This window comes from Bombina bombina, chromosome 11 (genome assembly GCF_027579735.1).
Source record: "Bombina bombina isolate aBomBom1 chromosome 11, aBomBom1.pri, whole genome shotgun sequence".
NCBI classification, from domain to species: domain Eukaryota; kingdom Metazoa; phylum Chordata; class Amphibia; order Anura; family Bombinatoridae; genus Bombina; species Bombina bombina.
In genome coordinates, this window is record NC_069509.1 from 162666203 (window position 1) to 162693014 (window position 26812).

The 26812-nt window shown below is 40.8% G+C and overlaps 1 protein-coding gene across 2 annotated transcripts in view; it reads right to left on the reverse strand.

Annotated features, from left to right (window-relative positions):
* SMG1 (SMG1 nonsense mediated mRNA decay associated PI3K related kinase) overlaps window positions 1-26812 on the reverse strand; it is a 348909-nt gene that overhangs the window by 303474 nt on the left and 18623 nt on the right. For both annotated transcript variants that reach the window (XM_053695253.1, XM_053695252.1), the window contains exons 5-8: window positions 21235-21293; window positions 13752-13965; window positions 6980-7105; window positions 6373-6445 (exon numbers count right to left, since the gene is read on the reverse strand). In XM_053695253.1, the coding sequence (XP_053551228.1) occupies window positions 6373-6445; window positions 6980-7105; window positions 13752-13965; window positions 21235-21293 (472 nt within the window). The remainder of the gene's footprint in view (window positions 1-6372; window positions 6446-6979; window positions 7106-13751; window positions 13966-21234; window positions 21294-26812) is intronic.

Consider the following 26812-nt stretch of genomic DNA (forward strand, 5'->3'; position numbering starts at 1 on the left):
TGTGGGAAGGGAAGTGATACTTAACAGCTTTGCTGTGGTGCTCTTTGCCTCCTCCTGCTGGCCAGGAGTGATATTCCCAACAATAATTGATGATGATCTGAGGACTCATGTCATTAGAAAGAAATTGTATTTTTACACATTATAAACAAATATAAAATAATTACACACGCACCCTAAAATACTAAACAAATGAGTACAATTGTTAACTGTAATGACAATTTAGTATCATAGCAAATTTAAAAAGAAAATTTAAATCATGAAATATAGGTGCCAGAATAGGCTTCTATTAAAGAACATAACATGCCTAACAAAATACATGTAAATTTGCTGATTTATATACATAGCAGGGATGTATTTAGTAAAATTAACTTTCTACTAAACTTCTAAAATCAACACCCCTCCCTGCCCATGCACAGCCAATAACACACGGGCGGGAGCTGTCAATCTCCCCGGTCGGACGAGACCAGAGAAATTGAAAGAGGGTAGGAAGCAGTGGTCTGATGACTGATGCTTGTTAAATACTGACTGCGGGTTCTCTTGTGAGAACCTGCAGTCAGAGGGGAGGAGAAGGCTTGCTAAATCGAGCTCTAGATGTCTCACCACCTGCTTTATTTAAATTTGTTAATTAACTTTTTTATTACTTGCCATTCAAGAAAGAATTATAATTAAATTTTATCTTTGTTTCTGGGAAGATCGTGTAGAAGGGGCAGTAAACTTAAAAAAACGAAATTTATGCTTACCTTTATTTCCGGATATTGAGTCCACAATGTTATTTAATTACTAGTGGGAATATCACTGCTGGCCAGCAGGAGGCAAAGAGCACCACAGCAAAGCTGTTAAGTGTCACTCCCCTAACCATAATCCCCAGTCATTTGACCAAAGGGAAATGGAAAAGGAACACCACAAAGGTGCCTGAGGTTTAGTAAAAAATAACTGTCTTAATAAAGGGTGAGGTTGTGGACTCTCCATATCCGGAAAGAAAGAAATTTATCAGGCAAGCATACATTTTGTTTTCTTTCCTAAGATATGAAGAGTCCATGACGTCATTCATTTATTAGTGTGAACCAACACCCAAGCTAGAGGACACAGAATGAACAGGAAGGGAGAACAAGACAGGTAGACCTAAACAGGAGGCACCACTGCTTGAAGAACCTCTCTCACAAAAGAGGTCTCAGTCGAGGCAAAAGTATGAAATTTGTAATATTTGGAAAAAGTATGCAAAGAGGACCAAGTTTCAGCCTTGCAAATCTGTTACACAGAAGCTTTATTTTTGAAAGCCCAAGAAGAGAAGACAGCCCTAGTGGAATGAGCTGCAATTCTCTCAGGAGGCTGCTGTCCAGCAGTCTCATAAGCAAAACAAATTATATTTCTCAACCAGAGGGAAAGAGAAGTAGCAGTAGCCTTTTGACCCTTACACTTTCCTGAGAAACAAACAGGCCAGAAGACTGGTGAAAATCCTGAGTTGCCTGTAGGTAGAAGTTTAGAGCACACACAATATCCAAGTTGTTCCATAGATGTTCTGTATGAGGAGGATTGGAACAGAGAGAAGGAACAACAATTTCCTGATTAATATTTCTATCCAAAACCACTTTAGGAAGAAACACCAATTTAGTACGAAGAACCGCCCTATCTGCATGAAAGATAAGGTAATGGTGAATCACACTGCAAATCCTAGAGTTCCGAAACTCCGAGCAGAAGAGATAGCAATAAGAAACAAAACCTTCCAAGATAGCAACTTAATATCTATGGAATGCATTGGCTCAAACAGAGCCTGCTGCAAAACCTTAAGAACAAGATTAAGGCTCCAAGGAGGAACAACAGGTTTAAACACAGGCCCGATTCTGACCAGAGCCTGACAAAAAGATTGAACATCTGGCACATCCGCCAGACGCTTGTGTAACAAAATATTATATATAATGCAGAAATCTGACCTTTCAGAGAACTGACTGACAACCCTTCCTCCAGACCTTCCTGGAGAAGACATAATTCTAGGACTCCAAAACCCTACTCCAAGAGTAGCCCTTAGATTCACACCAATAAAAAGGTATTTACGTCATACTTTATGGCAAATTTTTCGAGTAACAGGCTTGCGATCCTGGATCATGGTCTCAATGACGACTCAGAAAATCCACGCTTAGACAGAACTAAGCATTCAATCTCAAAGCAGTCAGCTTCAGAGAAACAAGATTTGGATGGAGGAATGGGTCATTTCTCAGAGGCAACCTCCAAGGTGGCCAAGATGACATCTTCACTAAGTCTGCATACCAGATAATGCGAGGCCATGCAGGAGCTATTAGAATTACAGATGCTCTCTCCTGTTTAATACGAGCAATAACTCGTGGAAGGAACGCAAACGGAGGAAACAGGTATGCTAGACCAAAAACCAAAGGAACCGCCAGAGCATCTATCTTGACCTTGAACCGTACCTTGGAAGCTTGGCATTCTGCCGAGACGCCATCAGATCCAACTCCGGCACCCCCTATTTGAGGGTTAACCTGGAGAACACCTCCGGATGGAGAGCCCACTCCCCAGGATGAAATGTCTGCCTGCTCAGGAAATCCGCTACCCAGTTGTCCACTCCAGGAATGAGGACGGCAGATAGAATAATCCATGCCACCTCCTTCATGGCTAAGGAACTCCGAGTTCCTCCCTGGTGGTTGATGTAAGCCACTGAGGTGATGTCCGACTGAAACCTGATAAACCGGGCTAAGGACAATTGAGGCCAAGCCATCAGCGCATTGTAAATCACTCTCAATTCCAAGATATTTATGGGGAGAGCAGACTCCTTCCGAGTCCATAGTCCCTGCGCCTTTAACGAGTCCCAGACTGCTCCCCAGCCTAGCGTCCGTGGTCACAATCACCCAGGAAGGTCTCCGGAAACATGTGCCCTGAGACAGATGGTTCTGAGAAAGCCCCCACGGGAGAGAGTCTCTTGCCGACTGGTCTAGATCTATCCTCTGAGACAGATTCGAATGGTCTCCGTTCCATTGTCTGAGCAAGCATAATTGCAGAGCTCTCAAAAAGGAATAAAGCAAAAGGGAATGATGTCCATGGAAGCGACCATCAGACCAAATACCTCCATACATTAGGACACTGATGGCCAAACCGTAGACTGTAGAGAGAGGCAAGAGGAGAGAATTCTAGATTTTCTGACCTTCAGAAAAAATTCAGATAGGGAATCTATTATGGTCCCTAAGAAAACCACCCTTGTAGCTGGAACAAGGGAAGTCTTCCATATTCACTTTTCAACCGTGGGAACGTAGAAAAGACAAGATCTATGTACGAGAGTTTGCTTGTTGAAAAGATGGCGCCTGAACCACCATGTCATCCAGGAATGGTGCCACTGCCAATTCCCCAGGACCTGATCACTGCCAAGAGAGCTCCCCAGAACCTTTGAGAAAATTCTGGGAGTTGTGGCAAGGCCACATGGAAGAGCCACAAACAAAGTGTTTGTCTAAAAAGCTGAATCTCAGGAATTTGTGATGATTCCTGTGGAAGGTAACATGAAGATACGTGTCCTTCAGGTCTATGGTTGTAATGAACTGACCCTCTTTGACCAAATGGAACGAATGTTTTCCATTTTGAAGGACGGTACCCTGAGAAACTTGTTGAGGCAGTTTAGATCTAAAATGGGTCAAAAAGTTCCCTCTTTTTTGGCACCACAAACAGATTTGAATAGAATCCTAGACCAGGTTCCCTTACTGGAACAATCACTCCCAGGGAGGAAAGGTCCTGAATGCAGTTCAAGAATGCCTCTTTTTTTACCTGGTCTGCAGATAATCTTGAGGGGTGGAATCTGCCCCTGGGAGGGAAAGTTTTCGGTTCTATTTTGTAACCCTGAGATACTATGTCCACAGCCCAAGGATCTGAAACATCTCGTCTCCACGCTCAACAAAACAGGGAAAGTCTGCCCCCCCCCCCCCCCCACTTGATCCGAACACAGACGGGGGCCGACCCTTCATGCGGCCTCAGCTGAGAGTTTCTTTGATTGCTTCCCCTTATTCCAAGACTGAATGGGCTTCCAAGAAGATATGGACTGCTCCTGCTTGGAAGAGGGAGACTTTTGACCTTAGAAATTACAAAAGGAACGAAAATTACTTTGACGTCCTTTGAGTCTGTTCTTGTTGTGCGGCAGAAAAGACCCTTTTCCATCCGTAATATCAGAAATTATTTCTGCCAGACCAGCACCAAACAAGGTCTTCCCCTTGTAAGGAAGCGCCAGAAGCTTGGACTTAGAGGTAACATCAGCTGACCAATATTTTAGCCACAATGCCCTGCGGGCTAGGACAGTGAAGCCAGACATCTTGGCTCCCAGTCTAATAATTTGCATGTTAGCATCAGAAATAAAGGAATTGGCTAGTTTGATAGCCTTAATCCTATCTTGTATCTCCTCCAATGGAGTCTCTACTAAAATTGATTCACACAAGGCGTTGCACCAATAAGATGACACACTTGCTACGGTGGCAATACAAACTGCAGGTTGCCTTTGAAGACCTTGATGAACATACATCATCTTCAAATAAGCTTCCAGCTTTTTGTCCATGGGATCCTTAAAGGAGCAGCTATCCTCTATAGGGATCATAGTTCTCGTAGCCAGAGTAAAAATAGCCCCTTCTACATTAGGCACTGTGCGCCAAGAATCTTTAATGAAGTCAGCAATAGGAAACATCTTTTTAAATACGGGAGACAGGGAGAAAAGAAATACCTGGCTTCTCCCATTCCTGTGAAATAATCTCTGTCACACGGTCTGGGACAGGAAAAACTTCCATAGGAAGGAACTTTATAGTATTTATTTTACTAGACTTCTTAGGGTTGACGACAGAAGTATCGGAGTCGTCCAAAGTAGCCAATAACTCCTTTAACGGTACACAAAAGTTTTCAAGCTTAAATCTGAAGTTTACTTCTTCAGTATCAGATGAAGGAATACTAAATGTCCGAATCTGAGATTTCACCCTCAGAGGCTACCGGTATATTCTCCTCCTCAGACTTATGAGGGAGGGCAACCTGTGTAGCAGTAGGTGGAACAGAAACCTTACTTTCTGAATGTCTAATTTTCCTCTTGCGTTTTCCCGGCATAGGAAAAGCAGATAATGCCGCAGAAGATACCTGTGCAGTAAAATCAGCAGGCAAATAAACTCCTCCAGGAGGCTGAGAGGAACTACAGGGCACTATATGCGACGCCATAGAGGCTGCCAAATTTTAAGTTTATACATAAATCCTTGTAAAAAACATACTAATAAAGTATTTCAACAACATTAGCCCAAGGAGGAAAAAACATCCCAATAAAGGGAAGATTAACTCCTAGTCTCAACATACATGTGTCTGACCACTGCCTAAGAGAATCCTGTATAAAGAATTTTAAAATGTCCCCATCTATTGCATATGAAATATTCTTCTGAAGTGCAAGTCTCCAAGATTTAGAAGACAAAAGCACTTACCTGCAGTCTAGTTGTCCGGCAGGAAGACAGCTCACAAGGCGTGAAAGGACACATACTCCTTATAGAGACCTGTAGAAAAAGAAAGAACAGAGTAACCAACTCTGGCTTTCTGTACCATGGGCAGTAATGTGTTAGGAAACAAAGTAAGGACTACCTCACAACTTCCTAACTGTTTAAAAGCCACCACTACTCTACTGAAGAGATTGACGTCTACTTCGCTAAACCCAAATCCTTGCTTGCAGGGAAAAGTACCCAAAAAAGGAATTCATTTCTTCAGACACCAAACTTCACCTCCTCCATTGACAGAGGCAAAGAGAATGACTGGGGATTATGGGTAGGGGAATGACATTTAACAGCTTTGCTGTGGTGCTCTTTGCCTCCTCCTGCTGGCCAGGAGTGATATTCCCACTAGTAATTGAATGACGTTGCGGACTCTCCATATCTTAGGAAATAATGTTAAATAATTCTGCACTATCTTAGCGCAAACATTATACATTAAAGTATTGCAGCCACATTTTATGATAAATTCTAGTTTTTTAGACCGTCGCACCTTGCTGAGCGGGTCTGTTTTTTTCTTAAGCGCATCTGGGCAGCTGTCTACTCACCGCGCGCCTTTAAACTCAATGTAGCTCGCTCCCGCTCTGGTCTGGTAGCAGGAGCGAGCTACATTGAGTTTAAAGGTGCGATCAGGCCGGCTGTGAGTAAACAGCTGCCTGGATTCGCTTAGGAAAAAAAACAGACCCACTCAGCAGAGCAAGGAGCAGCGGTCTGAAAAACTAGACTATCATAAAATATGGCTGCAATACTTTAATGTATAATGTTTGCGCTAAGATAATGTTATATAATTCTGCACATAGTGGGTTAGGTTTACTGCCCCTTTAACAGCTTTTAATGTAGATTCTAAAGTTACATTCATGAACAGAATACATCTTACCTGACACCTGCTGTGTGAGAGATGGTTTCTGGGTGTGATCTATGTGCCAACCAACCAAAATATCAACTGTGTCCTTCAAGAGAGAATAAAACAAGATGTGTTAATTTCTTCAAAATGAAAGGCTAGCATTGGTTGGCTAGAATTTTGGAATAATTTGCTGTATTGACCGAACTAAGCTACGTACAGTGAACATTCAATAGTGGGGTAATGTATTTGATGGTCTATTAGAAGCAATTTCTGACTTGTTGCCAGCACTGTTAACTGCTGACTCAATGATACCCAACTCCCTCAGATCTAATACGGGACAGAGGCATGCAGAATATTTTTTATTCAAAACAGGAACGTTAATTGAAACAAATATATTTTTTTAAATGCCGTTGGAGATGCAGGAAATATATATATTTTTTAATTTAATATCAGTTTAAATCAACTGTGTGTGGTAGGAGTGCAGGAAATCCTGTGGATCCAATAAGGGAGGGAAGTATATAAAATAAAGATGGGTGAATCAATTCATTATTTTCAGAATAACCTTAAAAACGGCAACTAAAGAGGTTAGTATTCATAAACAGAAATATTTCCTTGAAATATGCAAAGCAAAATCACTTACCCGGAAATTGGTGCTGAAAATATGGGGGTAGCATCTGGACACAAGCAGAATGCACTGCACACATTTGCAAAGCAATTCTGGAGTATCCACATTTTCCAGAATTGACTGGAGACTGGTCATAACAAGCTGAAAGATATAGAATCACCATAAAATATCAGAATACTATTTTTGGAAAGAAAACAAGAGCAATTACCCATATTTTACAATATTATGAGATTTCTTAGTCTATTACCAAATTAACATTGAAATATTACCAAACTAACATTGATCAATTAAAACTTTTTGTATTTGTTCGGATAAATATTGGATGTTATATTTTTACATTTTAAATGTTTCCACTTAAAAAATGTTTTAAACATTAAAACACTTTGAAAAAAGGAAATTTATGCTTACCTGATAAATTGATTTCTTCTATAATACGACGAGTCCACGGATTCATCCTTTACTTGTGGGATATTATCCTCCTGCTAACAGGAAGTGGCAAAGAGCACCAAAGCAGAGCTGTCTATATAGCTCCTCCCTTGACTCCACCCCCCAGTCATTAGACCGAAGGTATAGGAAGAAAAAGGAGAAACTACAAGGTGCAAAGGTGACAAGTTTAAATCAAAAAATATCATCTGTCTTAAAATGACAGGGCGGGCCGTGGACTCGTATCATTGAAGAAATCAATCAGGTAAGCATAAATTTCCTTTTCTTCTATAAGATACGATGAGTCCACGGATTCATCCTTTACTTGTGGGATAGAATACCAAAAGCTACAGGACACGGATGAACGGGAGGGACAAGACAGATACCTAAACGGAAGGCACCACTGCTTGAAGAACCTGTCTCCCAAAAATAGCCTCCGAAGAAGCAAAAGTATCAAATTTGGAATATTTGGAAAAGGTATGAAGGGAAGACCAAGTCGCAGCCTTACAAATCTGTTCAACAGAAGCATCGTTTTTAAGAGCCCATGTGGAAGCCACCGCTCTAGTAGAATGAGCTGTAATTCTGTCAGGAGGCTGTTGTCCAGCAGTCTCGTATGCCAAACGGATGATGCTTTTTAGCCAAAAAGAAAGAGAGAGGTAGCCGTAGCTTTTTGACCCCTACGCTTTCCAGAATAGACAACAAACAGAGAAGATGTTTGATGGAAATCTTTGGTCGCTTGCAAGTAAAACTTCAAGGCACGAACCACTTCCAAGTTATGTAACAGACGCTCCTTCTTAGAAGAAGAATTAGGACACAGAGAAGGAACAACAATTTCCTGATTAATATTCTTATTTGAAACAACCTTAGGAAGAAATCCAGGTTTGGTACGCAAAACCACCTTATCAGAATGGAAGATAAGGCGAGTCGCATTGTAACGCAGATAGCTCAGAAACTCTTCGAGCAGAAGAGATAGCAACTAAAAATAGAACTTTCCAAGATAGAAGTTTAATATCTATGGAATGCATGGGTTCAAACGGAAAACCTTGAAGAACATTTAGAACTAAATTCAAACTCCATGGCGGAGCAACAGGTTTAAACACAGGCTTGATTCTAACTAAAGCCTGACAAAACGACTGAACGTCTGCAACATCTGCCAGACGCTTGTGTAGTAAGATTGACAAAGCAGAAATCTGTCCCTTTAAGGAACTAGCTGATAACCCCTTCTCCAATCCTTCTTGGAGAAAAGACAAAATCCTAGGAATCCAGATCTTACTCCTAGAGTAGCCTTTGGATTCGCACCAATAAAGATATTTACGCCATATCTTATGGTAAATTTTCCTAGTCACAGGCTTTCTAGCCTGAATCAAGGTGTCAATGACCGATTCAGAGAAACCCCGCTTAGATAAAATCAAGCGTTCAATCTCCAGGCAGTCAGCCGCAGAGAAACTAGATTTGGATGTTGGAACGGACCCTGAATGAGAAGGTCCTGTCTCAGAGGCAGTTTCCACGGTGGCAGAGATGACATTTCCACCAGATCTGCATACCAAGTCCTGCGTGGCCACGCAGGCGCTATCAAGATTACCAAAGCCTTCTCCTGTTTGATTCTGGCAATCAGACGAGGCAGGAGAGGAAAAGGAGGAAACACATAAGCCAGGTTGAACGACCACGGTACTGCTAGAGCATCTATCAGTACTGCTTGAGGATCCCTTGACCTGGACCCGTAACAAGGAAGTTTGGAATTCTGAGGAGATGCCATCAGATCCAATTCTTGTGTGCCCCATTGATTAATCAATTGTGCAAACACCTCCGGATGGAGTTCCCACCCCCCCGGATGAAAAGTCTGGCGACTTAGAAAATCCGCTTCCCAGTTTTCCACTCCTGGGATATAGATTGCTGATAGATGGCAAGAGTGAGTCTCTGCCCATCAAATTATTTTGGAAACCTCTATCATCGCTAGAGAACTCTTTGTTCTCCCTTGATGATTGATATATGCTACAGTCGTGATATTGTCAGACTGGAAGCTTATGAATCTGGCCGAAGCCAGCTGAGGCCACGCCTGAAGCGCGTTGAATATCACTCAGTTCTAGAATATTTATTGGAAGTAGGGCCTCCTGCTGAGTCCACACACCCTGAGGCTTCAGGGAATTCCAGACTGCGCCCCAACCCAAAAGGCTGGCGTCCGTCGTCACTATGACCCATGCTGGCCTTCGGAAGCACATTCCCTGGGACAGATGATCCTGTGACAACCACCAAAGAAGAGAGAGTCTCTGGTCTCTAGATCCAGATTTATCCGCGGAGATAAATCCGCATAATCCCCATTCCACTGTCTGAGCATGCACAGTTGCAGTGGTCTGAGATGTAAACGAGCAAATGGAACCATGTCCATTGCCGCTACCATTAGTCCAATTACCTCAATACACTGAGCCACTGTCGGCCAAGGAATGGAATGAAGTACTGGGCAAATGGTTAAGATTTTTGATTTTCTGACCTCTGTCAGAAAAATCTTCATGTCTACCGAGTCTATCAGAGTTCCTAGGAATGGAACTCTTGTTAGAGGAACAAGTGAACTCTTTTTTAAGTTCACCTTCCACCCGTGAGATCTTAGAAAAGCCAACACGATGTCCGTGTGAGATTTGGCTAAATGGTAAGTTGACACCTGAATCAAGATGTCGTCAAGATAGGGCGCCACTGCTATGCCCCGCGGCCTTAGCACCTTTGTGAAAATTCTGGGAGCTGTGGCCAACCCGAAAAGAAGGGCCATAAACTGGTAATGTTTGTCCAGGAAGGCGAACCTGAGGAACTGGTGATTATCTTTGTGGATAGGAATGTGAAGATGCGCATCCTTCAAATCCACGGTGGTCATATATTGACCCTCCTGGATCATTGTTCGAATAGTCTCCATTTTGAAGGATGGGACTCAGAAATTTGTTTAGAATCTTGAGATCTAAAATCGGTCTGAAAGTTCCCTCTTTTTTGGGAACCACGAACAGATTTGAGTAAAACCCCTGCCCCTGTTTTATTTTTGGAACTGGGCAGATTACTCTCTTCTGCACAGCATAAGAACATCTCTCTTTTTTTCTGGTTTACAGACAAACGTGAAAGACGAAATCTCCCTCTTGGGAGAGAATCTTTGAATTCTAGCCGATACCCCTGGCTCACGATTTCTAATGCCCAGGAATCCTGAACATCTCTTGCCCAAGCCTGAGCGAAGAGAAAAAGTCTGCCCCCTACTAGATCCGGTCCCGGATCGGGGTCTGCCCCTTCATACTGTCTTGGTAGCAGCAGCTGTCTTCTTGGCCTGAGGAAGGGCATGGCCTTTACCTCCAGTAATGTCGGAAATGATCTCCTTCAGTTCAGGCCCGAATAGGGTCTTACCTTTGAAAGGAATAGCTAACAGCTTAGATTTTGATGACACATCAGCAGACCAGGACTTAAGCCATAACGCGCTAAAATGGCAAAGCCTGAATTTTCCCCCGCTAATTTAGCCATTTGAAAAGCGGCATCTGTAATAAAAGAATTAGCTAGCTTGAGAGCCTTATTTCTATCCAAAATATCATCTAATGGGGTCTCAACCTTAAGAGACTCCTCTAGAGCCTCAAACCAAAAAGTAGTTACAGGAACAATGTACGCTAGAGGTTGTAGAAGAAAACCCTCATGAATAAACAATTTCTTTAGAAGACCCTCTAATTTTTTATCCATAGGATCTTTGAAAGCACAACTGTCCTCAATAGGTATAGTGGTACGCTTAGCCAGGGTAGAAATAGCTCCCTCCACCTTAGGGACAGTCTGCCACGAATCCCGAATGGTGTCAGATATAGGGAACATTTTCTTAAAAGTAGGAGGGGGAGAGAACGGTATGCCTGGTCTATCCCATTCCTTAGTAACAATGTCCAAAATTCTTCTAGAGACTGGAAAAACTTAGTGTAAGTAGGGACCTCTAGGTATTTATTCATTTTACACAATTTCTCTGGTGGGATGGCAATAGGATCACAATCATCCAGAGTCGCTAAAACCTCCCTGAGTAACAAGCGGAGGTGTTCAAGCTTAAACTTAAAGGCGTCACATCTGAGTCTGTTAGAGGGAACATCTTTCCTGAATCAGAAAGCTCTCCCTCAGACAGCAATTCCCTCACCCCCAAACCAGAACACTGTGAGGGTACATCAGAGATGGCCAATAAAGCATCAGAGGTCTCAGCATTTACTCTAATACCGGACCTACTGCGCTTACCCTGCAAAGCGGGCAGTTTAGACAATACCTCTATGAGGGTAGTAGACATAACTGCGGCCATATCTTGCAGGGTGAAAGAATTAGACGCACTAGAAGTACTTGGCGTCGCTTGGGCAGGCGTTAAAGTTTGTGACACTTGGGGAGAATGAGATGGCATAACCTGATTCTCTTCTGACTGAGAATCATCCTGAGACATACTTTTATCAGCTAAAATATGTTCTTTGCAATGTAAAGCCCTTTCGGTACATGAGGGACACATTTTAAGTGGGGGTTCCACAATGGCTTCTAAACACATGGAACATTGACTTTCCTCAATGTCAGACATGTTAAAAACAGGCTAGTAATGACCACAGACTTGAAACACTATTTTATGAAAAAAATAATCTGAAAAAACGGTACTGCGCCTTTAAGAAAAAAACAAACATCTCGGGGGGGGTTGGGGAAAGATTTTACCTCAAAATGTCCTAAGTATTCATACCCCACTGTAAAGGGCTTTAAGCAGCAAATCAGTATGCCTGTCCTGGGACATGCAAGGGAGTGAGCTTCATGCACACATGTAATTTCCCTATTCAGTTTAAGGAAGTTTACTATGAAATCTCATGAGATCACAGTAAAAGAGTTCATGACCTCAGCACTGCTGATGCCGATTGGCAGCTGTTCATTGCTTCCTTTTTTCTTTTCTTTTTTAAAACATTCAGCTGGGCAGCAGCTGAAGTATAACTGTTTACACAGCACTTACTCTGGTGAGCTGAGGAAATTGTGAGGTAAAATATCTTCCTTTTTTACATAGAGATGGCTCAGGTGATATTTTCCTGTCAGCTTTTTACAGTTATGCTGCATCCCTTTCAAGTGATTTATCATATGAGTATTATGTCCCTTTAAAGGACATGAAAGGCCATACATTATATAATGAATACATATGAAAAAGAACCTACTTCAAAAGCAACATCAAATTCAAAATTGTGACCCCCCATAAAATGTCTAATTGTGCATAGTTAGACAACTTTGCAATGCATGTTATTCATTTTGCCTGTTTTTTCTGTAATGTAACCAAGTACATTGCAGTGTTTGCACTCTCACCAGAAAGGATAGAACGCAGAAGCCTGATACTCCTACGAGCAGAACAGTTATTGGTTGATGTGTGCAGAAGTGTGTTTACATTTGTCGGTAATTGGACACAACAACAATGGAAATAAGGTAAGCAAGATTCAAGGGGAGTGTCCCAGGTTCTACATTGCAAATTTTTCTAACATCACATTTTTAAAAATGCTTTTAAAACATACTTTGCATACAGATTTTATGAAATGCAGCTATCAAATTTAAAAGGGCATTAAAGTACATAGGGCATTAAAATAAATTTATTTTATTAGCAGAGATTGAACTCCCCCGGTTTTCTTCTGGAAAACCCAAAGCACAGTTGCTTTTAGCATTTTCCATTGTTCACCCCTGTGAATTAGTCAGAAGCAGATACCTGATTGACTCCAGCATTCTCAGCCAATCTGCCCATATGTGAGTAAAAGGGAGCTCACCCGAATTTTGGAGAGGAGTTGAAAAAGCTGGAGGCGGTGTTTTGTTTTTTCAAAAAAGGACCGGACCATTAGAATTTAAAAGGACATTAAAATGCATTTTGCTGCATACCCATCTACATACAAAAATGTTTTAATAGCATTTAAAACAATCAACATATTGTTAGTGTACATTTATTTATTTTGAAGTCCAGTTAAAAAGAACAACTATTCGGGGGATTTTAAAGGTAACACCTAGCAATAAACATTTGCTCTATTCTCTTCTATAGTCAAGTCAAAATTAATTCAGCGAAATGTAGGTGGTTCTCAACATACCAGAATATGTAACAAAATACTGTTGTAAAATAAGGCTGTAAAGTGCTCACAATTTTCTGCTCAAATCTCACTAGATCCAAGAAACTTTTTGTGCAAATTTCTCCAGCCAGTGGCGATTGTGGATGGACAGGTTTCCTGTTTGGGAACTTGCCCACCCATACCTGTTTAAAGTTGTATCTTCATCTATAACTGAGTGCAAACTATACGTGTTAAATTGTTGAGTTATGAATACAGTTAAAAACATTATTCCAAATGTGTAATGGCCAAATACAAATTAACAGGTATATTCTTTTTACCTGCATCACAGATGAAAATGCTTTTTTTTCTCCCACAGTCTCTAGAGCTTTGTAGGTCGCACATAAATAGAGAAGTTTGACTTCATCTTTAGTGGATGAGCTGAATTTGCTAAAAACCCATTTAAAAATCTTCTCCGCCTCATAACTCAGGGCAGCACAGAGCAGGCCAAGGCACTGTGCCCCCTCTTGCCGTAATTCCTGAAGCAGCTTGCTACTGTAGGAAATAATGAAAACTGGGATTAAACAGATTGTACAAACCAAACACTTTTTAAAGCAGCAGTTAAAATACTAACAAAACGGTACACACGCTAATAGATAGTGTAAAAGTGCACTTAAAAACACAAACGAAGCAAAACTGTAGTAAAAAAAAATGGCATATCCCACTCAGCAGTAGCTTAAAAAATAAATTATATATATATATATATAAATAATATAAATAAAAAAAAAAAAATATATTATTTATATATATATATATATATATATATATATATATAAATAATATAATTAAAAAAAAAAATATAAATATATATATATATATATATATATATATATATATATATATATAAATAATATAATTAAAAAAAAAAATATAAATATATATATATATATATATATATATATATATAACCACCATATAGTTTATGGTGGAGAAAGAAGATTCATCCACAAGCAGATTCTAAGGGGCTGATTTATCAAGTGTAGGGCGGACATGATACACTGTCGGCATTTATCATTGCACAAGCATTTTGTGTGAAATGCTTGTGCAATGCCACCCCCCCCTGCATTTTCGCGGCCAATCATCCCGATCGTATTTGATAAGTTAAGGAGCAGCAGTCTTATGACCACTGCTTCTTAACTTTTGTTTCCGGCGAGCCTAAAGGCTCGTGCAGAAACAGCTGCATTCGCAGCTTCTTAAATCAGCCCCCTAGTCTGAAGAAATCATCTCACCCCAAAAACAGGGAATAGGTCCAGTGGACATAAAGCCCAATAAAGGGTAAAACTCCAAAGGATGAGACTTCCTAAAAAACAGAATTTATGCTTACCTGATAAATTACTTTCTCCAACGGTGTGTCCGGTCCACGGCGTCATCCATAACTTGTGGGAATATTCTCTTCCAACAGGAAATGGCAAAGAGCACAGCAAAAGCTGTCCATATAGTCCCTCCTAGGCTCCGCCCACCCCAGTCATTCGACCGACGGACAGGAGAAAAAAACAGGAGAAACCATAAGGTGCCGTGGTGACTGTAGTTAAAGAAAGAAATTCATCAAACCGGATTAAAAAACCAGGGCGGGCCGTGGACCGGACACACCGTTGGAGAAAGTAATTTATCAGGTAAGCATAAATTCTGTTTTCTCCAACATTGGTGTGTCCGGTCCACGGCGTCATCCATAACTTGTGGGAACCAATACCAAAGCTTTAGGACACGGATGAAGGGAGGGAGCCAATCAGGTTACCTAAAAAGAAGGCACCACGGCTTGCAAAACCTTTCTCCCAAAAATAGCCTCCGAAGAAGCAAAAGTATCAAATTTGTAGAATTTGGCAAAAGTGTGCAGGGAAGACCAAGTTGCTGCCTTACATATCTGATCAACAGAAGCCTCGTTCTTGAAGGCCCATGTGGAAGCCACAGCCCTAGTAGAGTGAGCTGTGATGCGCTCAGGAGGCTGCCGTCCGGCAGTCTCGTAAGCCAATCGGATGATGCTTTTCAGCCAAAAGGAAAAAGAGGTAGCAGTAGCTTTTTGACCTCTCCTCTTGCCAGAATAAACGACAAACAGAGAAGACGTTTGTCTGAAATCCTTTGTTGCTTCTAAATAGAACTTTAAAGCACAAACTACATCTAAATTGTGTAACAAACGTTCCTTCTTTGAAACTGGATTCGGACACAAAGAAGGCACAACTATTTCCTGGTTAATATTCTTGTTGGAAACAACCTTTGGAAGGAAACCAGGTTTAGTACGCAAAACAACCTTATCTGAATGGAACACCAGATAGGGCGGATTACACTGCAGAGCAGATAACTAAGAAACTCTTCTAGCAGAAGAAATAGCAACCAAAAACAGAACTTTCCAAGATAACATCTTGATATCTATGGAATGTAGAGGTTCAAACTGAACCCCTTGAAGAACTGAAAGAACTAAATTCAGACTCCAGGGAGGAGTCAAAGGTCTGTAAACAGGCTTAATCCTGACCAAAGCCTGAACAAAAGCTTGAACATCAGGCACAGCTGCCAGTCGTTTGTGTAACAAGACAGATAAAGCAGAAATCTGTCCCTTTAGAGAACTCGCTGATAATCCCTTATCCAAACCTTCTTGGAGAAAGGAAAAGGATCCTAGGAATTTTGATCTTACTCCATGAGAATCCCTTGGATTCACACCAACAGATATATCTTTTCCATATTTTATGGTAAATTTTTCTAGTTACAGGTTTTCTGGCTTGTACCAGAGAATCTATTACAGAATCCAAAAACCCACGCTTAGATAAAATCAAGCGTTCAATTTCCAAGCCGTCAGCTGGAGGGAAACTAGATTTGGATATTCGAATGGACCTTGTACTAGAAGATCCTGTCTGAAAGGTAGCTTCCATGGTGGAGCCGATGACATATTCACCACGTCTGCATACCAAGTCCTGCGTGGCCACGCAGGAGCTATCAAGATCACCGAGGCCCTCTCCTGCTTGATCCTGGCTACCAGCCTGGGAATGAGAGGAAACGGTGGAAACACATAAGCTAGGTTGAAGGTCCAAGGCGCTACTAATGCATCCACTAGAGTCGCCTTGGGATCCCTGGATCTGGACCCGTAGCAAGGAACCTTGAAGTTCTGACGAGACGCCATCAGATCCATGTCTGGAATGCCCCATAATTGAGTCAACTGGGCAAATATCTCCGGGTGGAGTTCCCACTCCCCCGGATGGAATGTCTGACGACTCAGATAATCCGCCTCCCAGTTTTCCACTCCTGGGATGTGGATCGCAGATAGGTGGCAGGAGTGATCCTCCGCCCATTTTATGATTTTGGTCACTTCTCTCCTTGTTCCCCCCTGATGGTTGATGTAAGCAACAGTCGTCATGTTGTCTGATTGGAATCTTATGAATCTGGCCCTTGCTAGTTGAGGCCAAGCCCTGAGAGTATTGAATATCACTCTCAGTTCCAGAATATTTATCGGGAGAAGAGACTCTTCCCGAGACCATAGACCCTGAGCTTTCAGGGAGTCCCAGACCGCGCCCCAGCCCACTAGACTGGCGTCGGTCGTGACGATGACCCACTCTGGTCTGCGGAAGCTCATTCCCTGGGACAGGTGATCCTGGGTTAGCCACCAACGGAGTGAGTCTCTGGTCTTCTGATCTACTTGAATCACTGGAGACAAGTCTGTATAGTCCCCATTCCACTGTTTCAGCATGCACAGTTGTAATGGTCTTAGATGAATTTGCGCAAAAGGAACTATGTCCATTGCTGCAACCATCAACCCTACTACTTCCATGCACTGAGCTACGGAAGGTCGTGGAACAGAGTGAAGAACTTGACAAGCGTTTAGAAGCTTCGACTTTCTGACATCTGTCAGGAAAATCTTCATTTCTAAAGAATCTATTATTGTCCCCAAGAAAGGAACTCTTGTCGACGGAGACAGGGAACTTTTTTCTATGTTCACTTTCCATCCGTGAGATCTGAGAAAGGCCAGAACGATGTCTGTGTGAGCCTTTGCCTTTGAAAGAGACGACGCTTGTATCAGAATGTCGTCCAAGTAAGGTGCCACTGCAATGCCCCTTGGTCTTAGAACCGCTAGAAGGGACCCGAGAACCTTTGTGAAAATCCTTGGAGCAGTGGCTAGCCCGAATGGGAGAGCCACAAACTGGTAATGTTTGTCCAGAAAGGCGAACCTTAGGAACTGATGATGATCTTTGTGGATAGGAATATGTAGATACGCATCCTTTAGATCCACGGTAGTCATAAATTGACCCTCCTGGATTGTAGGTAAAATCGTTCGAATGGTTTCTATTTTGAACGATGGCACTCTGAGAAATTTGTTTAGGAACTTTAAATCCAGAATTGGTCTGAAAGTTCCCTCTTTTTTGGGAACCACAAACAGATTTGAGTAAAACCCCATTCCTTGTTCCACGGTTGGAACTGGGTGTATCACTCCCATTTTTAACAGGTCTTCTACACAATGTAAGAATGCCTGTCTCTTTATTTGGTTTGAGGATAAGTGAGACATGTGGAACCTTCCCCTTGGGGGTAGTTCCTTGAATTCCAGAAGATAACCCTGAGAGACTATTTCTAGTGCCCAGGGATGCTGAACATCTCTTGCCCAAGCCTGAGCGAAGAGAGAGAGTCTGCCCCCTACTAGATCCGGTCCCAGTTCGGGGGCTACTCCTTCATGCTGTCTTGTTAGCAGCAGCAGGTTTCTTGGCCTGCTTACCCTTGTTCCAGCCTTGCATCGGTTTCCAAGCTGGTTTGGTTTGAGAAGCATTACCCTCTTGTCTAGAGGCTGCAGAGTTGGAGGCCGGTCCGTTCCTGAAATTGCGAAAGGAACGAAAATTAGACTTATTCTTGGCTTTGAAAGGCCTATCTTGTGGGAGGGCATGGCCCTTACCCCCAGTGATGTCTGAGATAATCTCTTTCAATTCTGGCCCAAAAAGAGTTTTACCCTTGAAAGGGATATTAAGCAATTTTGTCTTGGAAGATACATGCGCTGACCAAGACTTTAGCCAGAGCGCTCTGCGCGCCACAATTGCAAACCCAGAATTTTTCGCCGCTAATCTAGCTAACTGCAAAGCGGCATCTAAAATAAAGGAATTAGCTAACTTAAGTGCGTGAACCCTGTCCATAACCTCCTCATACGGAGTCTCTCTACTGAGCGACTTTTCTAGTTCTTCGAACCAGAACCACGCTGCTGTAGTGACAGGAATAATGCACGAAATAGGTTGCGGGAGGTAACCTTGCTGTACAAAAATCTTTTTAAGCAAACCCTCCAATTTGTTATCCATAGGATCTTTGAAAGCACAATTATCCTCGATAGGAATAGTAGTGCGCTTGGCTAGTGTAGAAAATGCCCCCTCGACCTTAGGGACTGTCTGCCATAAGTCCTTCCTGGGGTCGACCATAGGAAATAATTTCTTAAATATAGGAGGGGGAACAAAAGGTATGCCGGGCTTCTCCCACTCCTTATTCACTATGTCCGCCACCCGCTTGGGTATAGGAAAAGCATCGGGGTGCACCGGAACCTCTAGGAACTTGTCCATCTTGCACAATTTTTCTGGAATGACCAGGTTGTCACAATCATCCAGAGTAGATAACACCTCCTTAAGCAGTGCGCGGAGATGCTCTAATTTAAATGTCACAACATCAGGTTCTGCCTGTTGAGAAATTCTACCTGAATCTGAAATTTCCCCATCTGACAAAACCTCCCTCACGGCCCCTTCAGATTGGTGTAAGGGTATGACAGAGCAATTATCATCAGCGCCCTCCTGCTCTACAGTTTTTAAAACAGAGCAATCGCGCTTTCTCTGATATGCAGGCATTTTGGATAAAATATTTGCTATGGAGTTATCCATTACTGCCGTCAATTGTTGCATAGTAATAAGCATTGGCGCGCTAGAAGTACTAGGGGCCTCCTGCGTGGGCAAAACTGGTGTAGACACAGAAGGAGATGATGTAGAACTACGTCTACTCCCTTCATCTGATGAATCATCTTGGGCAACTTTACTATCTGTGACAGTACTGTCCTTACTTTGTTTGGACGCTATGGCACAATTATCACACAATTTTGAAGGGGGAGACACATTGGCTTCCATACATACAGAACATAGCTTATCTGAAGGCACAGACATGTTAAACAGGCTTAAACTTGTCAATAAAGTACAAAAAACGTTTTTAACAAAACCGTTACTGTCTCTTTAAATTTTAAACAGTGCACACTTTATTACTGAATATGTGAAAAACTATGAAGGAATTGTTCAAATTTAACCAAATTTTCACCACAGTGTCTTAAAGCATTCAAAGCATTGCACCCCAAATTTGAGACCTTTAACCCTTAAAATGAAGAAACCGGAGCCGGTTAAAGTTTTAACCCCTCTACAGTCCCAGGGGTATACGATACCAAATGAAGCCTTCTAGGAACCTTTTCAAATACTTTCAGACCCACACACATGCAGCTGCATGTCCTGCTCTCAAAAGAAACTGCGCAGTAATGGCGCGAAAATGAGGCTCAGCCTACTACAGGGAAGGCCCTTCCTGACTGAAAAGGTGTCTAAACCAGTGCCTGACGTTAAAAAAACGTTCCCCAAATTTTATAAGTGTGAAAAACAACATCAAGCTGTATAAAATGCCCAAATAAAGCAATCAATCTTGCCCATAAAAGTGTCTACCAGTTTTATAGCCCATATTAAGCCCTTTATTCTGTTTGAGACTAAGAAAATGGCTTACCGGTCCCCATGAGGGGAAATGACAGCCTTCCAGCATTACACAGTCTTGTTAGAAAAATGGCTAGTCATACCTTAAGCAGAAAAGTCTGCTAACTGTTTCCCCCAACTGAAGTTATTTCATCTCAACAGTCCTATATGGAAACAGCAAACGATTTTAGTTACTGCTGCTAAAATCATATTCCTCTCATAAACAGAACTTCATCTTTTTCTGTTTCAGAGTAAATAGTACATACCAGCAATATTTTAAAATAACAAACTCTTGATAGTAGAATAAAAAAACTACAACTAATCACCACATACTCTTCACCATCTCCGTGGAGATGTTGCCTGTGCAACGGCAAAGAGAATGACTGGAGTGGGCGGAGCCTAGGAGGGACTATATGGACAGCTTTTGCTGTGCTCTTTGCCATTTCCTGTTGGGGAAGAGAATATTTCCACAAGTTATGGATGACGCCGTGGACCGGACACACCAATGTTGGAGAAATGGTCAGCAAACGTTTTAGGTAGGTGTGAAAAAATACTGTAAAGTAAGAATGCTTTCAAAAGTAGGAATGTTAATAGTTTATTTTTTTCAATAAACAAAATGCAAAGTGATTGAACAGAAGAAAAATCAAAATATTTGGTGTAACCACCCTTCAAAACAGCATCAATTCTTCTAGGTAAACTTGCGCAAAGTCAGGGATTTTTAAAGCCTTTATAGAGTCAGGTGTACGAATAAACAATTATACCAAACAGGTGGTAATGACCATCAAGTTAATATGTAGGTTGAAACACAATCATTAGGCTAAATATTGTCTAAAATTACATTTATTTTAATGTTTTTTGCACAAATTATCATTAAAACAGTTTAATTATGCAACATTATAATTAATTATGTTAAATTATGCAATTAATATGCACCTTGGATAGCATAAGACACTTTTCTAAATAACAGAAAATGTTATAATATGCAAAGTATTCAACTGTCCCCACTTGGCTACTTTATGCCACCGGCTGGCAACATTTTCTTTTGATAACACTGTATATCTAACATTATTTTATAAAGCAATTAAACAATTTAAAACCTTACCTTTCATTTAGCACATCATTAATAGCTGTCAAGATATTGTCAAGTTGTTTTACCAGCACCTATAACGAAAAATATGGAATTTATGTTATAACTGAAAATATACTACTTTTTTTTTTTATAACCAGTTACCACCAACTTGAAAGTCGTTTTGGACATTACGTTAAGGGATTTTATCAAACATTAAAGGATAGGCAGAAAAAAACATAGGCCCAAAGGCCATGAAAGAATACACTTATAGCACTCTTGTAGTCCTCTTATGACACACTATGTGTGTAATTTTGAAGATAGAGTACCAATGGTAAGGGGAGTACGCTTGAAATAATTAAAACATAACTTTTATTAGTACGCAAAAGAACGGAGATAAAATAAAGGGATGTGCAATTAAAAACAAAAGCTACCTGGGGAGTGATAAATTATGTATCTTTTATCACTGTGGTGTCTGGATATAACAATCTTCAGTTGTTATATAGATAGGGTGTATACAATTGAAATATAAAATATATTAACCCCTGCCCTTATGGAAATGATATTGATACTCAATGTTTCATATATTAACACTTCAGTTAATTATTTAGAGTTGACCATAAGTTCATTGCAGGGAAAGGTTATCTTGTTTAATTGTTACACAAAATATCTTGAAATTCTTCGATATTAGAATTATATAGGGCAAATAAATGAGGGCAAAACGTGCATCATAGGTTTGGCAGTCAGTGTGCTTGGTGTATACTTAAAGTGACAGTCTACACCAACATTTTTCTTATTTAAAAAGATAGATAATCCCTTTATTACCCATTCCCTGTTTTTGCATAACCAACACAGTTATATTAATATACTTTTTACCTCTGTGATTAACTTGTATCTAAGCCTTTGCAGACAACCTCCTTATCTAAGTGCCTTTGACAGACATGCAGTTTAGTCAATCAGAGAAGACTCCCAAATAACTTCACGGGAGTGAGCACAATGTTATCTATATGACACATGTGAACTAGCACAGTCTAACTGTGAAAAACTTTCAAAATGCTCTGAGCTAGGAGGCGGTTTTCAACTGTTTAGAAATCAGTTTGAGCCTAGCTAGGTTTAGCTTTTCAAAAACACCACCAAGGAAACAAAGCAAATTTGATGATAAAATTAAATTGGAAAGTTGTTTAAAATTGCTTATCCTATCTGAATCATGAAAGTTTAGTTTTGACTAGACTGTCCCTTTAAGTATTCATATTAGTGTATTCCTAGTAACACAAGTTAAGACGTATTTAAATCTCAAATATTAGTTTGATGATCTCATGTATAGTAAACGATTGATTTTAAGCTATTTGCACTTCTTATAAAATTAAAGAAACCTTTAATCTCTGGTGGGAAAGCTAACATATATGACTAATACGAGTGTGGATAACAATCTGTATAATAAACAGCTTAGCTGTGACACACAGAGGCAAACTTTACAGCTGAGAGTTTGCAACACAATTATACCTGTTGCACATTTAATTAACTGTTACTTTTAATGGTTGCAAACTCAGAGTTAATAACAAGAATATAGTATTATATCTATTATTGTGTTAATTGACCACAGTACTTACTGCTTTAATCTTAATATAATCACAAGTATCAACTTAAGAGATTCATTTAGCAACGATTGTTTAACACTATATTAGCTAATTCTAAGCATGAGTCAGTGAGATATATATATGGAAAACATAATTTATGTAAGAACTTACCTGATAAATTCATTTCTTTCATATTAACAAGAGTCCATGAGCTAGTGACGTATGGGATATACACTCCTACCAGGAGGGGCAAAGTTTCCCAAACCTTAAAATGCCTATAAATACACCCCTCACCACACCCACAAATCAGTTTAACGAATAGCCAAGAAGTGGGGTGATAAGAAAAAAAGTGCGAAGCATATAAAATAAGGAATTGGAATAATTGTGCTTTATACAAAAAAATCATAACCACCACAAAAAAGGGTGGGCCTCATGGACTCTTGTTAATATGAAAGAAATGAATTTATCAGGTAAGTTCTTACATAAATTATGTTTTCTTTCATGTAATTAACAAGAGTCCATGAGCTAGTGACGTATGGGATAATGACTACCCAAGATGTGGATCTTTCCACACAAGAGTCACTAGAGAGGGAGGGATAAAATAAAGACAGCCAATTCCTGCTGAAAATAATCCACACCCAAAATAAAGTTTAACGAAAAACATAAGCAGAAGATTCAAACTGAAATCGCTGCCTGAAGAACTTTTCTACCAAAAACTGCTTCAGAAGAAGAAAATACATCAAAATGGTAGAATTTAGTAAAAGTATGCAAAGAGGACCAAGTTGCTGCTTTGCAGATCTGGTCAACCGAAGCTTCATTCCTAAACGCCCAGGAAGTAGATACTGACCTAGTAGAATGAGCTGTAATTCTCTGAGGCGGAATTTTACCCGACTCAACATAGGCAAGATGAATTAAAGATTTCAACCAAGATGCCAAAGAAATGGCAGAAGCTTTCTGGCCTTTCCTAGAACCGGAAAAGATAACAAATAGACTAGAAGTCTTACGGAAAGATTTCGTAGCTTCAACATAATATTTCAAAGCTCTAACAACATCCAAAGAATGCAACGATTTCTCCTTAGAATTCTTAGGATTAGGACATAATGAAGGAACCACAATTTCTCTACTAATGTTGTTGGAATTCACAACCTTAGGTAAAAATTCAAAAGAAGTTCGCAACACCGCCTTATCCTGATGAAAAATCAGAAAAGGAGACTCACAAGAAAGAGCAGATAATTCAGAAACTCTTCTAGCAGAAGAGATGGCCAAAAGGAACAAAACTTTCCAAGAAAGTAATTTAATGTCCAATGAATGCATAGGTTCAAACGGAGGAGCTTGAAGAGCTCCCAGAACCAAATTCAAACTCCAAGGAGGAGAAATTGACTTAATGACAGGTTTTATACGAACCAAAGCTTGTACAAAACAATGAATATCAGGAAGAATAGCAATCTTTCTGTGAAAAAGAACAGAAAGAGCGGAGATTTGTCCTTTCAAAGAACTTGCGGACAAACCCTTATCTAAACCATCCTGAAGAAACTGTAAAATTCTCGGTATTCTAAAAGAATGCCAAGAAAAATGATGAGAAAGACACCAAGAAATATAAGTCTTCCAGACTCTATAATATATCTCTCGAGATACAGATTTACGAGCCTGTAACATAGTATTAATCACGGAGTCAGAGAAACCTCTTTGACCAAGAATCAAGCGTTCAATCTCCATACCTTTAAATTTAAGGATTTCAGATCCGGATGGAAAAAAGGACCTTGCGACAGAAGGTCTGGTCTTAACGGAAGAGTCCATGGTTGGCAAGATGCCATCCGGACAAGATCCGCATACCAAAACCTGTGAGGCCATGCCGGAGCTATTAGCAGAACAAACGAGCATTCCCTCAGAATCTTGGAGATTACTCTTGGAAGAAGAACTAGAGGCGGAAAGATATAGGCAGGATGATACTTCCAAGGAAGTGATAATGCATCCACTGCCTCCGCCTGAGGATCCCGGGATCTGGACAGATACCTGGGAAGTTTCTTGTTTAGATGAGAGGCCATCAGATCTATCTCTGGGAGCCCCCACATTTGAACAATCTGAAGAAATACCTCTGGGTGAAGAGACCATTCGCCCGGATGCAACGTTTGGCGACTGAGATAATCCGCTTCCCAATTGTCTACACCTGGGATATGAACCGCAGAGATTAGACAGGAGCCGGATTCCGCCCAAACCAAAATTCAAGATACTTCTTTCATAGCCAGAGGACTGTGAGTCCCTCCTTGATGATTGATGTATGCCACAGTTGTGACATTGTCTGTCTGAAAACAAATGAACGATTCTCTCTTCAGAAGAGGCCAAAACTGAAGAGCTCTGAAAATTGCACGGAGTTCCAAAATATTGATCGGTAATCTCACCTCCTGAGATTCCCAAACTCCTTGTGCCGTCAGAGATCCCCACACAGCTCCCCAACCTGTGAGACTTGCATCTGTTGAAATTACAGTCCAGGTCGGAAGAACAAAAGAAGCCCCCTGAATTAAACGATGGTGATCTGTCCACCACGTTAGAGAGTGTCGAACAATCGGTTTTAAAGATATTAATTGATATATCTTCGTGTAATCCCTGCACCATTGGTTCAGCATACAGAGCTGAAGAGGTCGCATGTGAAAACGAGCAAAGGGGATCGCGTCCGATGCAGCAGTCATAAGACCTAGAATTTCCATGCATAAGGCTACCGAAGGGAATGATTGAGACTGAAGGTTTCGACAAGCTGTAATCAATTTTAGACGTCTCTTGTCTGTTAAAGACAGAGTCATGGACACTGAATCTATCTGGAAACCCAGAAAGGTTACCCTTGTTTGAGGAATCAAAGAACTTTTTGGTAAATTGATCCTCCAACCATGATCTTGAAGAAACAACACAAGTCGATTCGTATGAGACTCTGCTAAATGTAAAGACTGAGCAAGTACCAAGATATTGTCCAAATAAGGAAATACCACAATACCCTGTTCTCTGATTACAGACAGAAGGGCACCGAGAATCTTTGTGAAAATTCTTGGAGCTGTAGCAAGGCCAAACGGTAGAGCCACAAATTGGTAATGCTTGTCTAGAAAAGAGAATCTCAGGAACTGATAATGATCTGGATGAATCGGAATATGCAGATATGCATCCTGTAAATCTATTGTGGACATATAATTCCCTTGCTGAACAAAAGGCAATATAGTCCTTACAGTTACCATCTTGAACGTTGGTATCCTTACATAACGATTCAATAATTTTAGATCCAGAACTGGTCTGAAGGAATTCTCCTTCTTTGGTACAATGAAGAGATTTGAATAAAACCCCATCCCCTGTTCCGGAACTGGAACTGGCATAATTACTCCAGCCAACTCTAGATCTGAAACACAATTCAGAAATGCTTGAGCTTTCACTGGATTTACTGGGACACGGGAAAGAAAAAATCTCTTTGCAGGAGGTCTCATCTTGAAACCAATTCTGTACCCTTCTGAAACAATGTTCTGAATCCAAAGATTGTGAACAGAATTGATCCAAATTTCTTTGAAAAAACGTAACCTGCCCCCTACCAGCTGAACTGGAATGAGGGCCGTACCTTCATGTGAACTTAGAAGCAGGCTTTGCCTTTCTAGCAGGCTTGGATTTATTCCAGACTGGAGATGGTTTCCAAACTGAAACTGCTCCTGAGGACGAAGGATCAGGCTTTTGTTCTTTGTTGAAACGAAAGGAACGAAAACGATTGTTAGCCCTGTTTTTACCTTTAGATTTTTTATCCTGTGGTAAAAAAGTTCCTTTCCCACCAGTAACAGTTGAAATAATAGAATCCAACTGAGAACCAAATAATTTGTTTCCCTGGAAAGAAATGGAAAGTAGAGTTGATTTAGAAGCCATATCAGCATTCCAAGTCTTAAGCCATAAAGCTCTTCTGGCTAAGATAGCCAGAGACATAAACCTAACATCAACTCTAATAATATCAAAAATGGCATCACAGATAAAATTATTAGCATGCTGGAGAAGAATAATAATATCATGAGAATCAC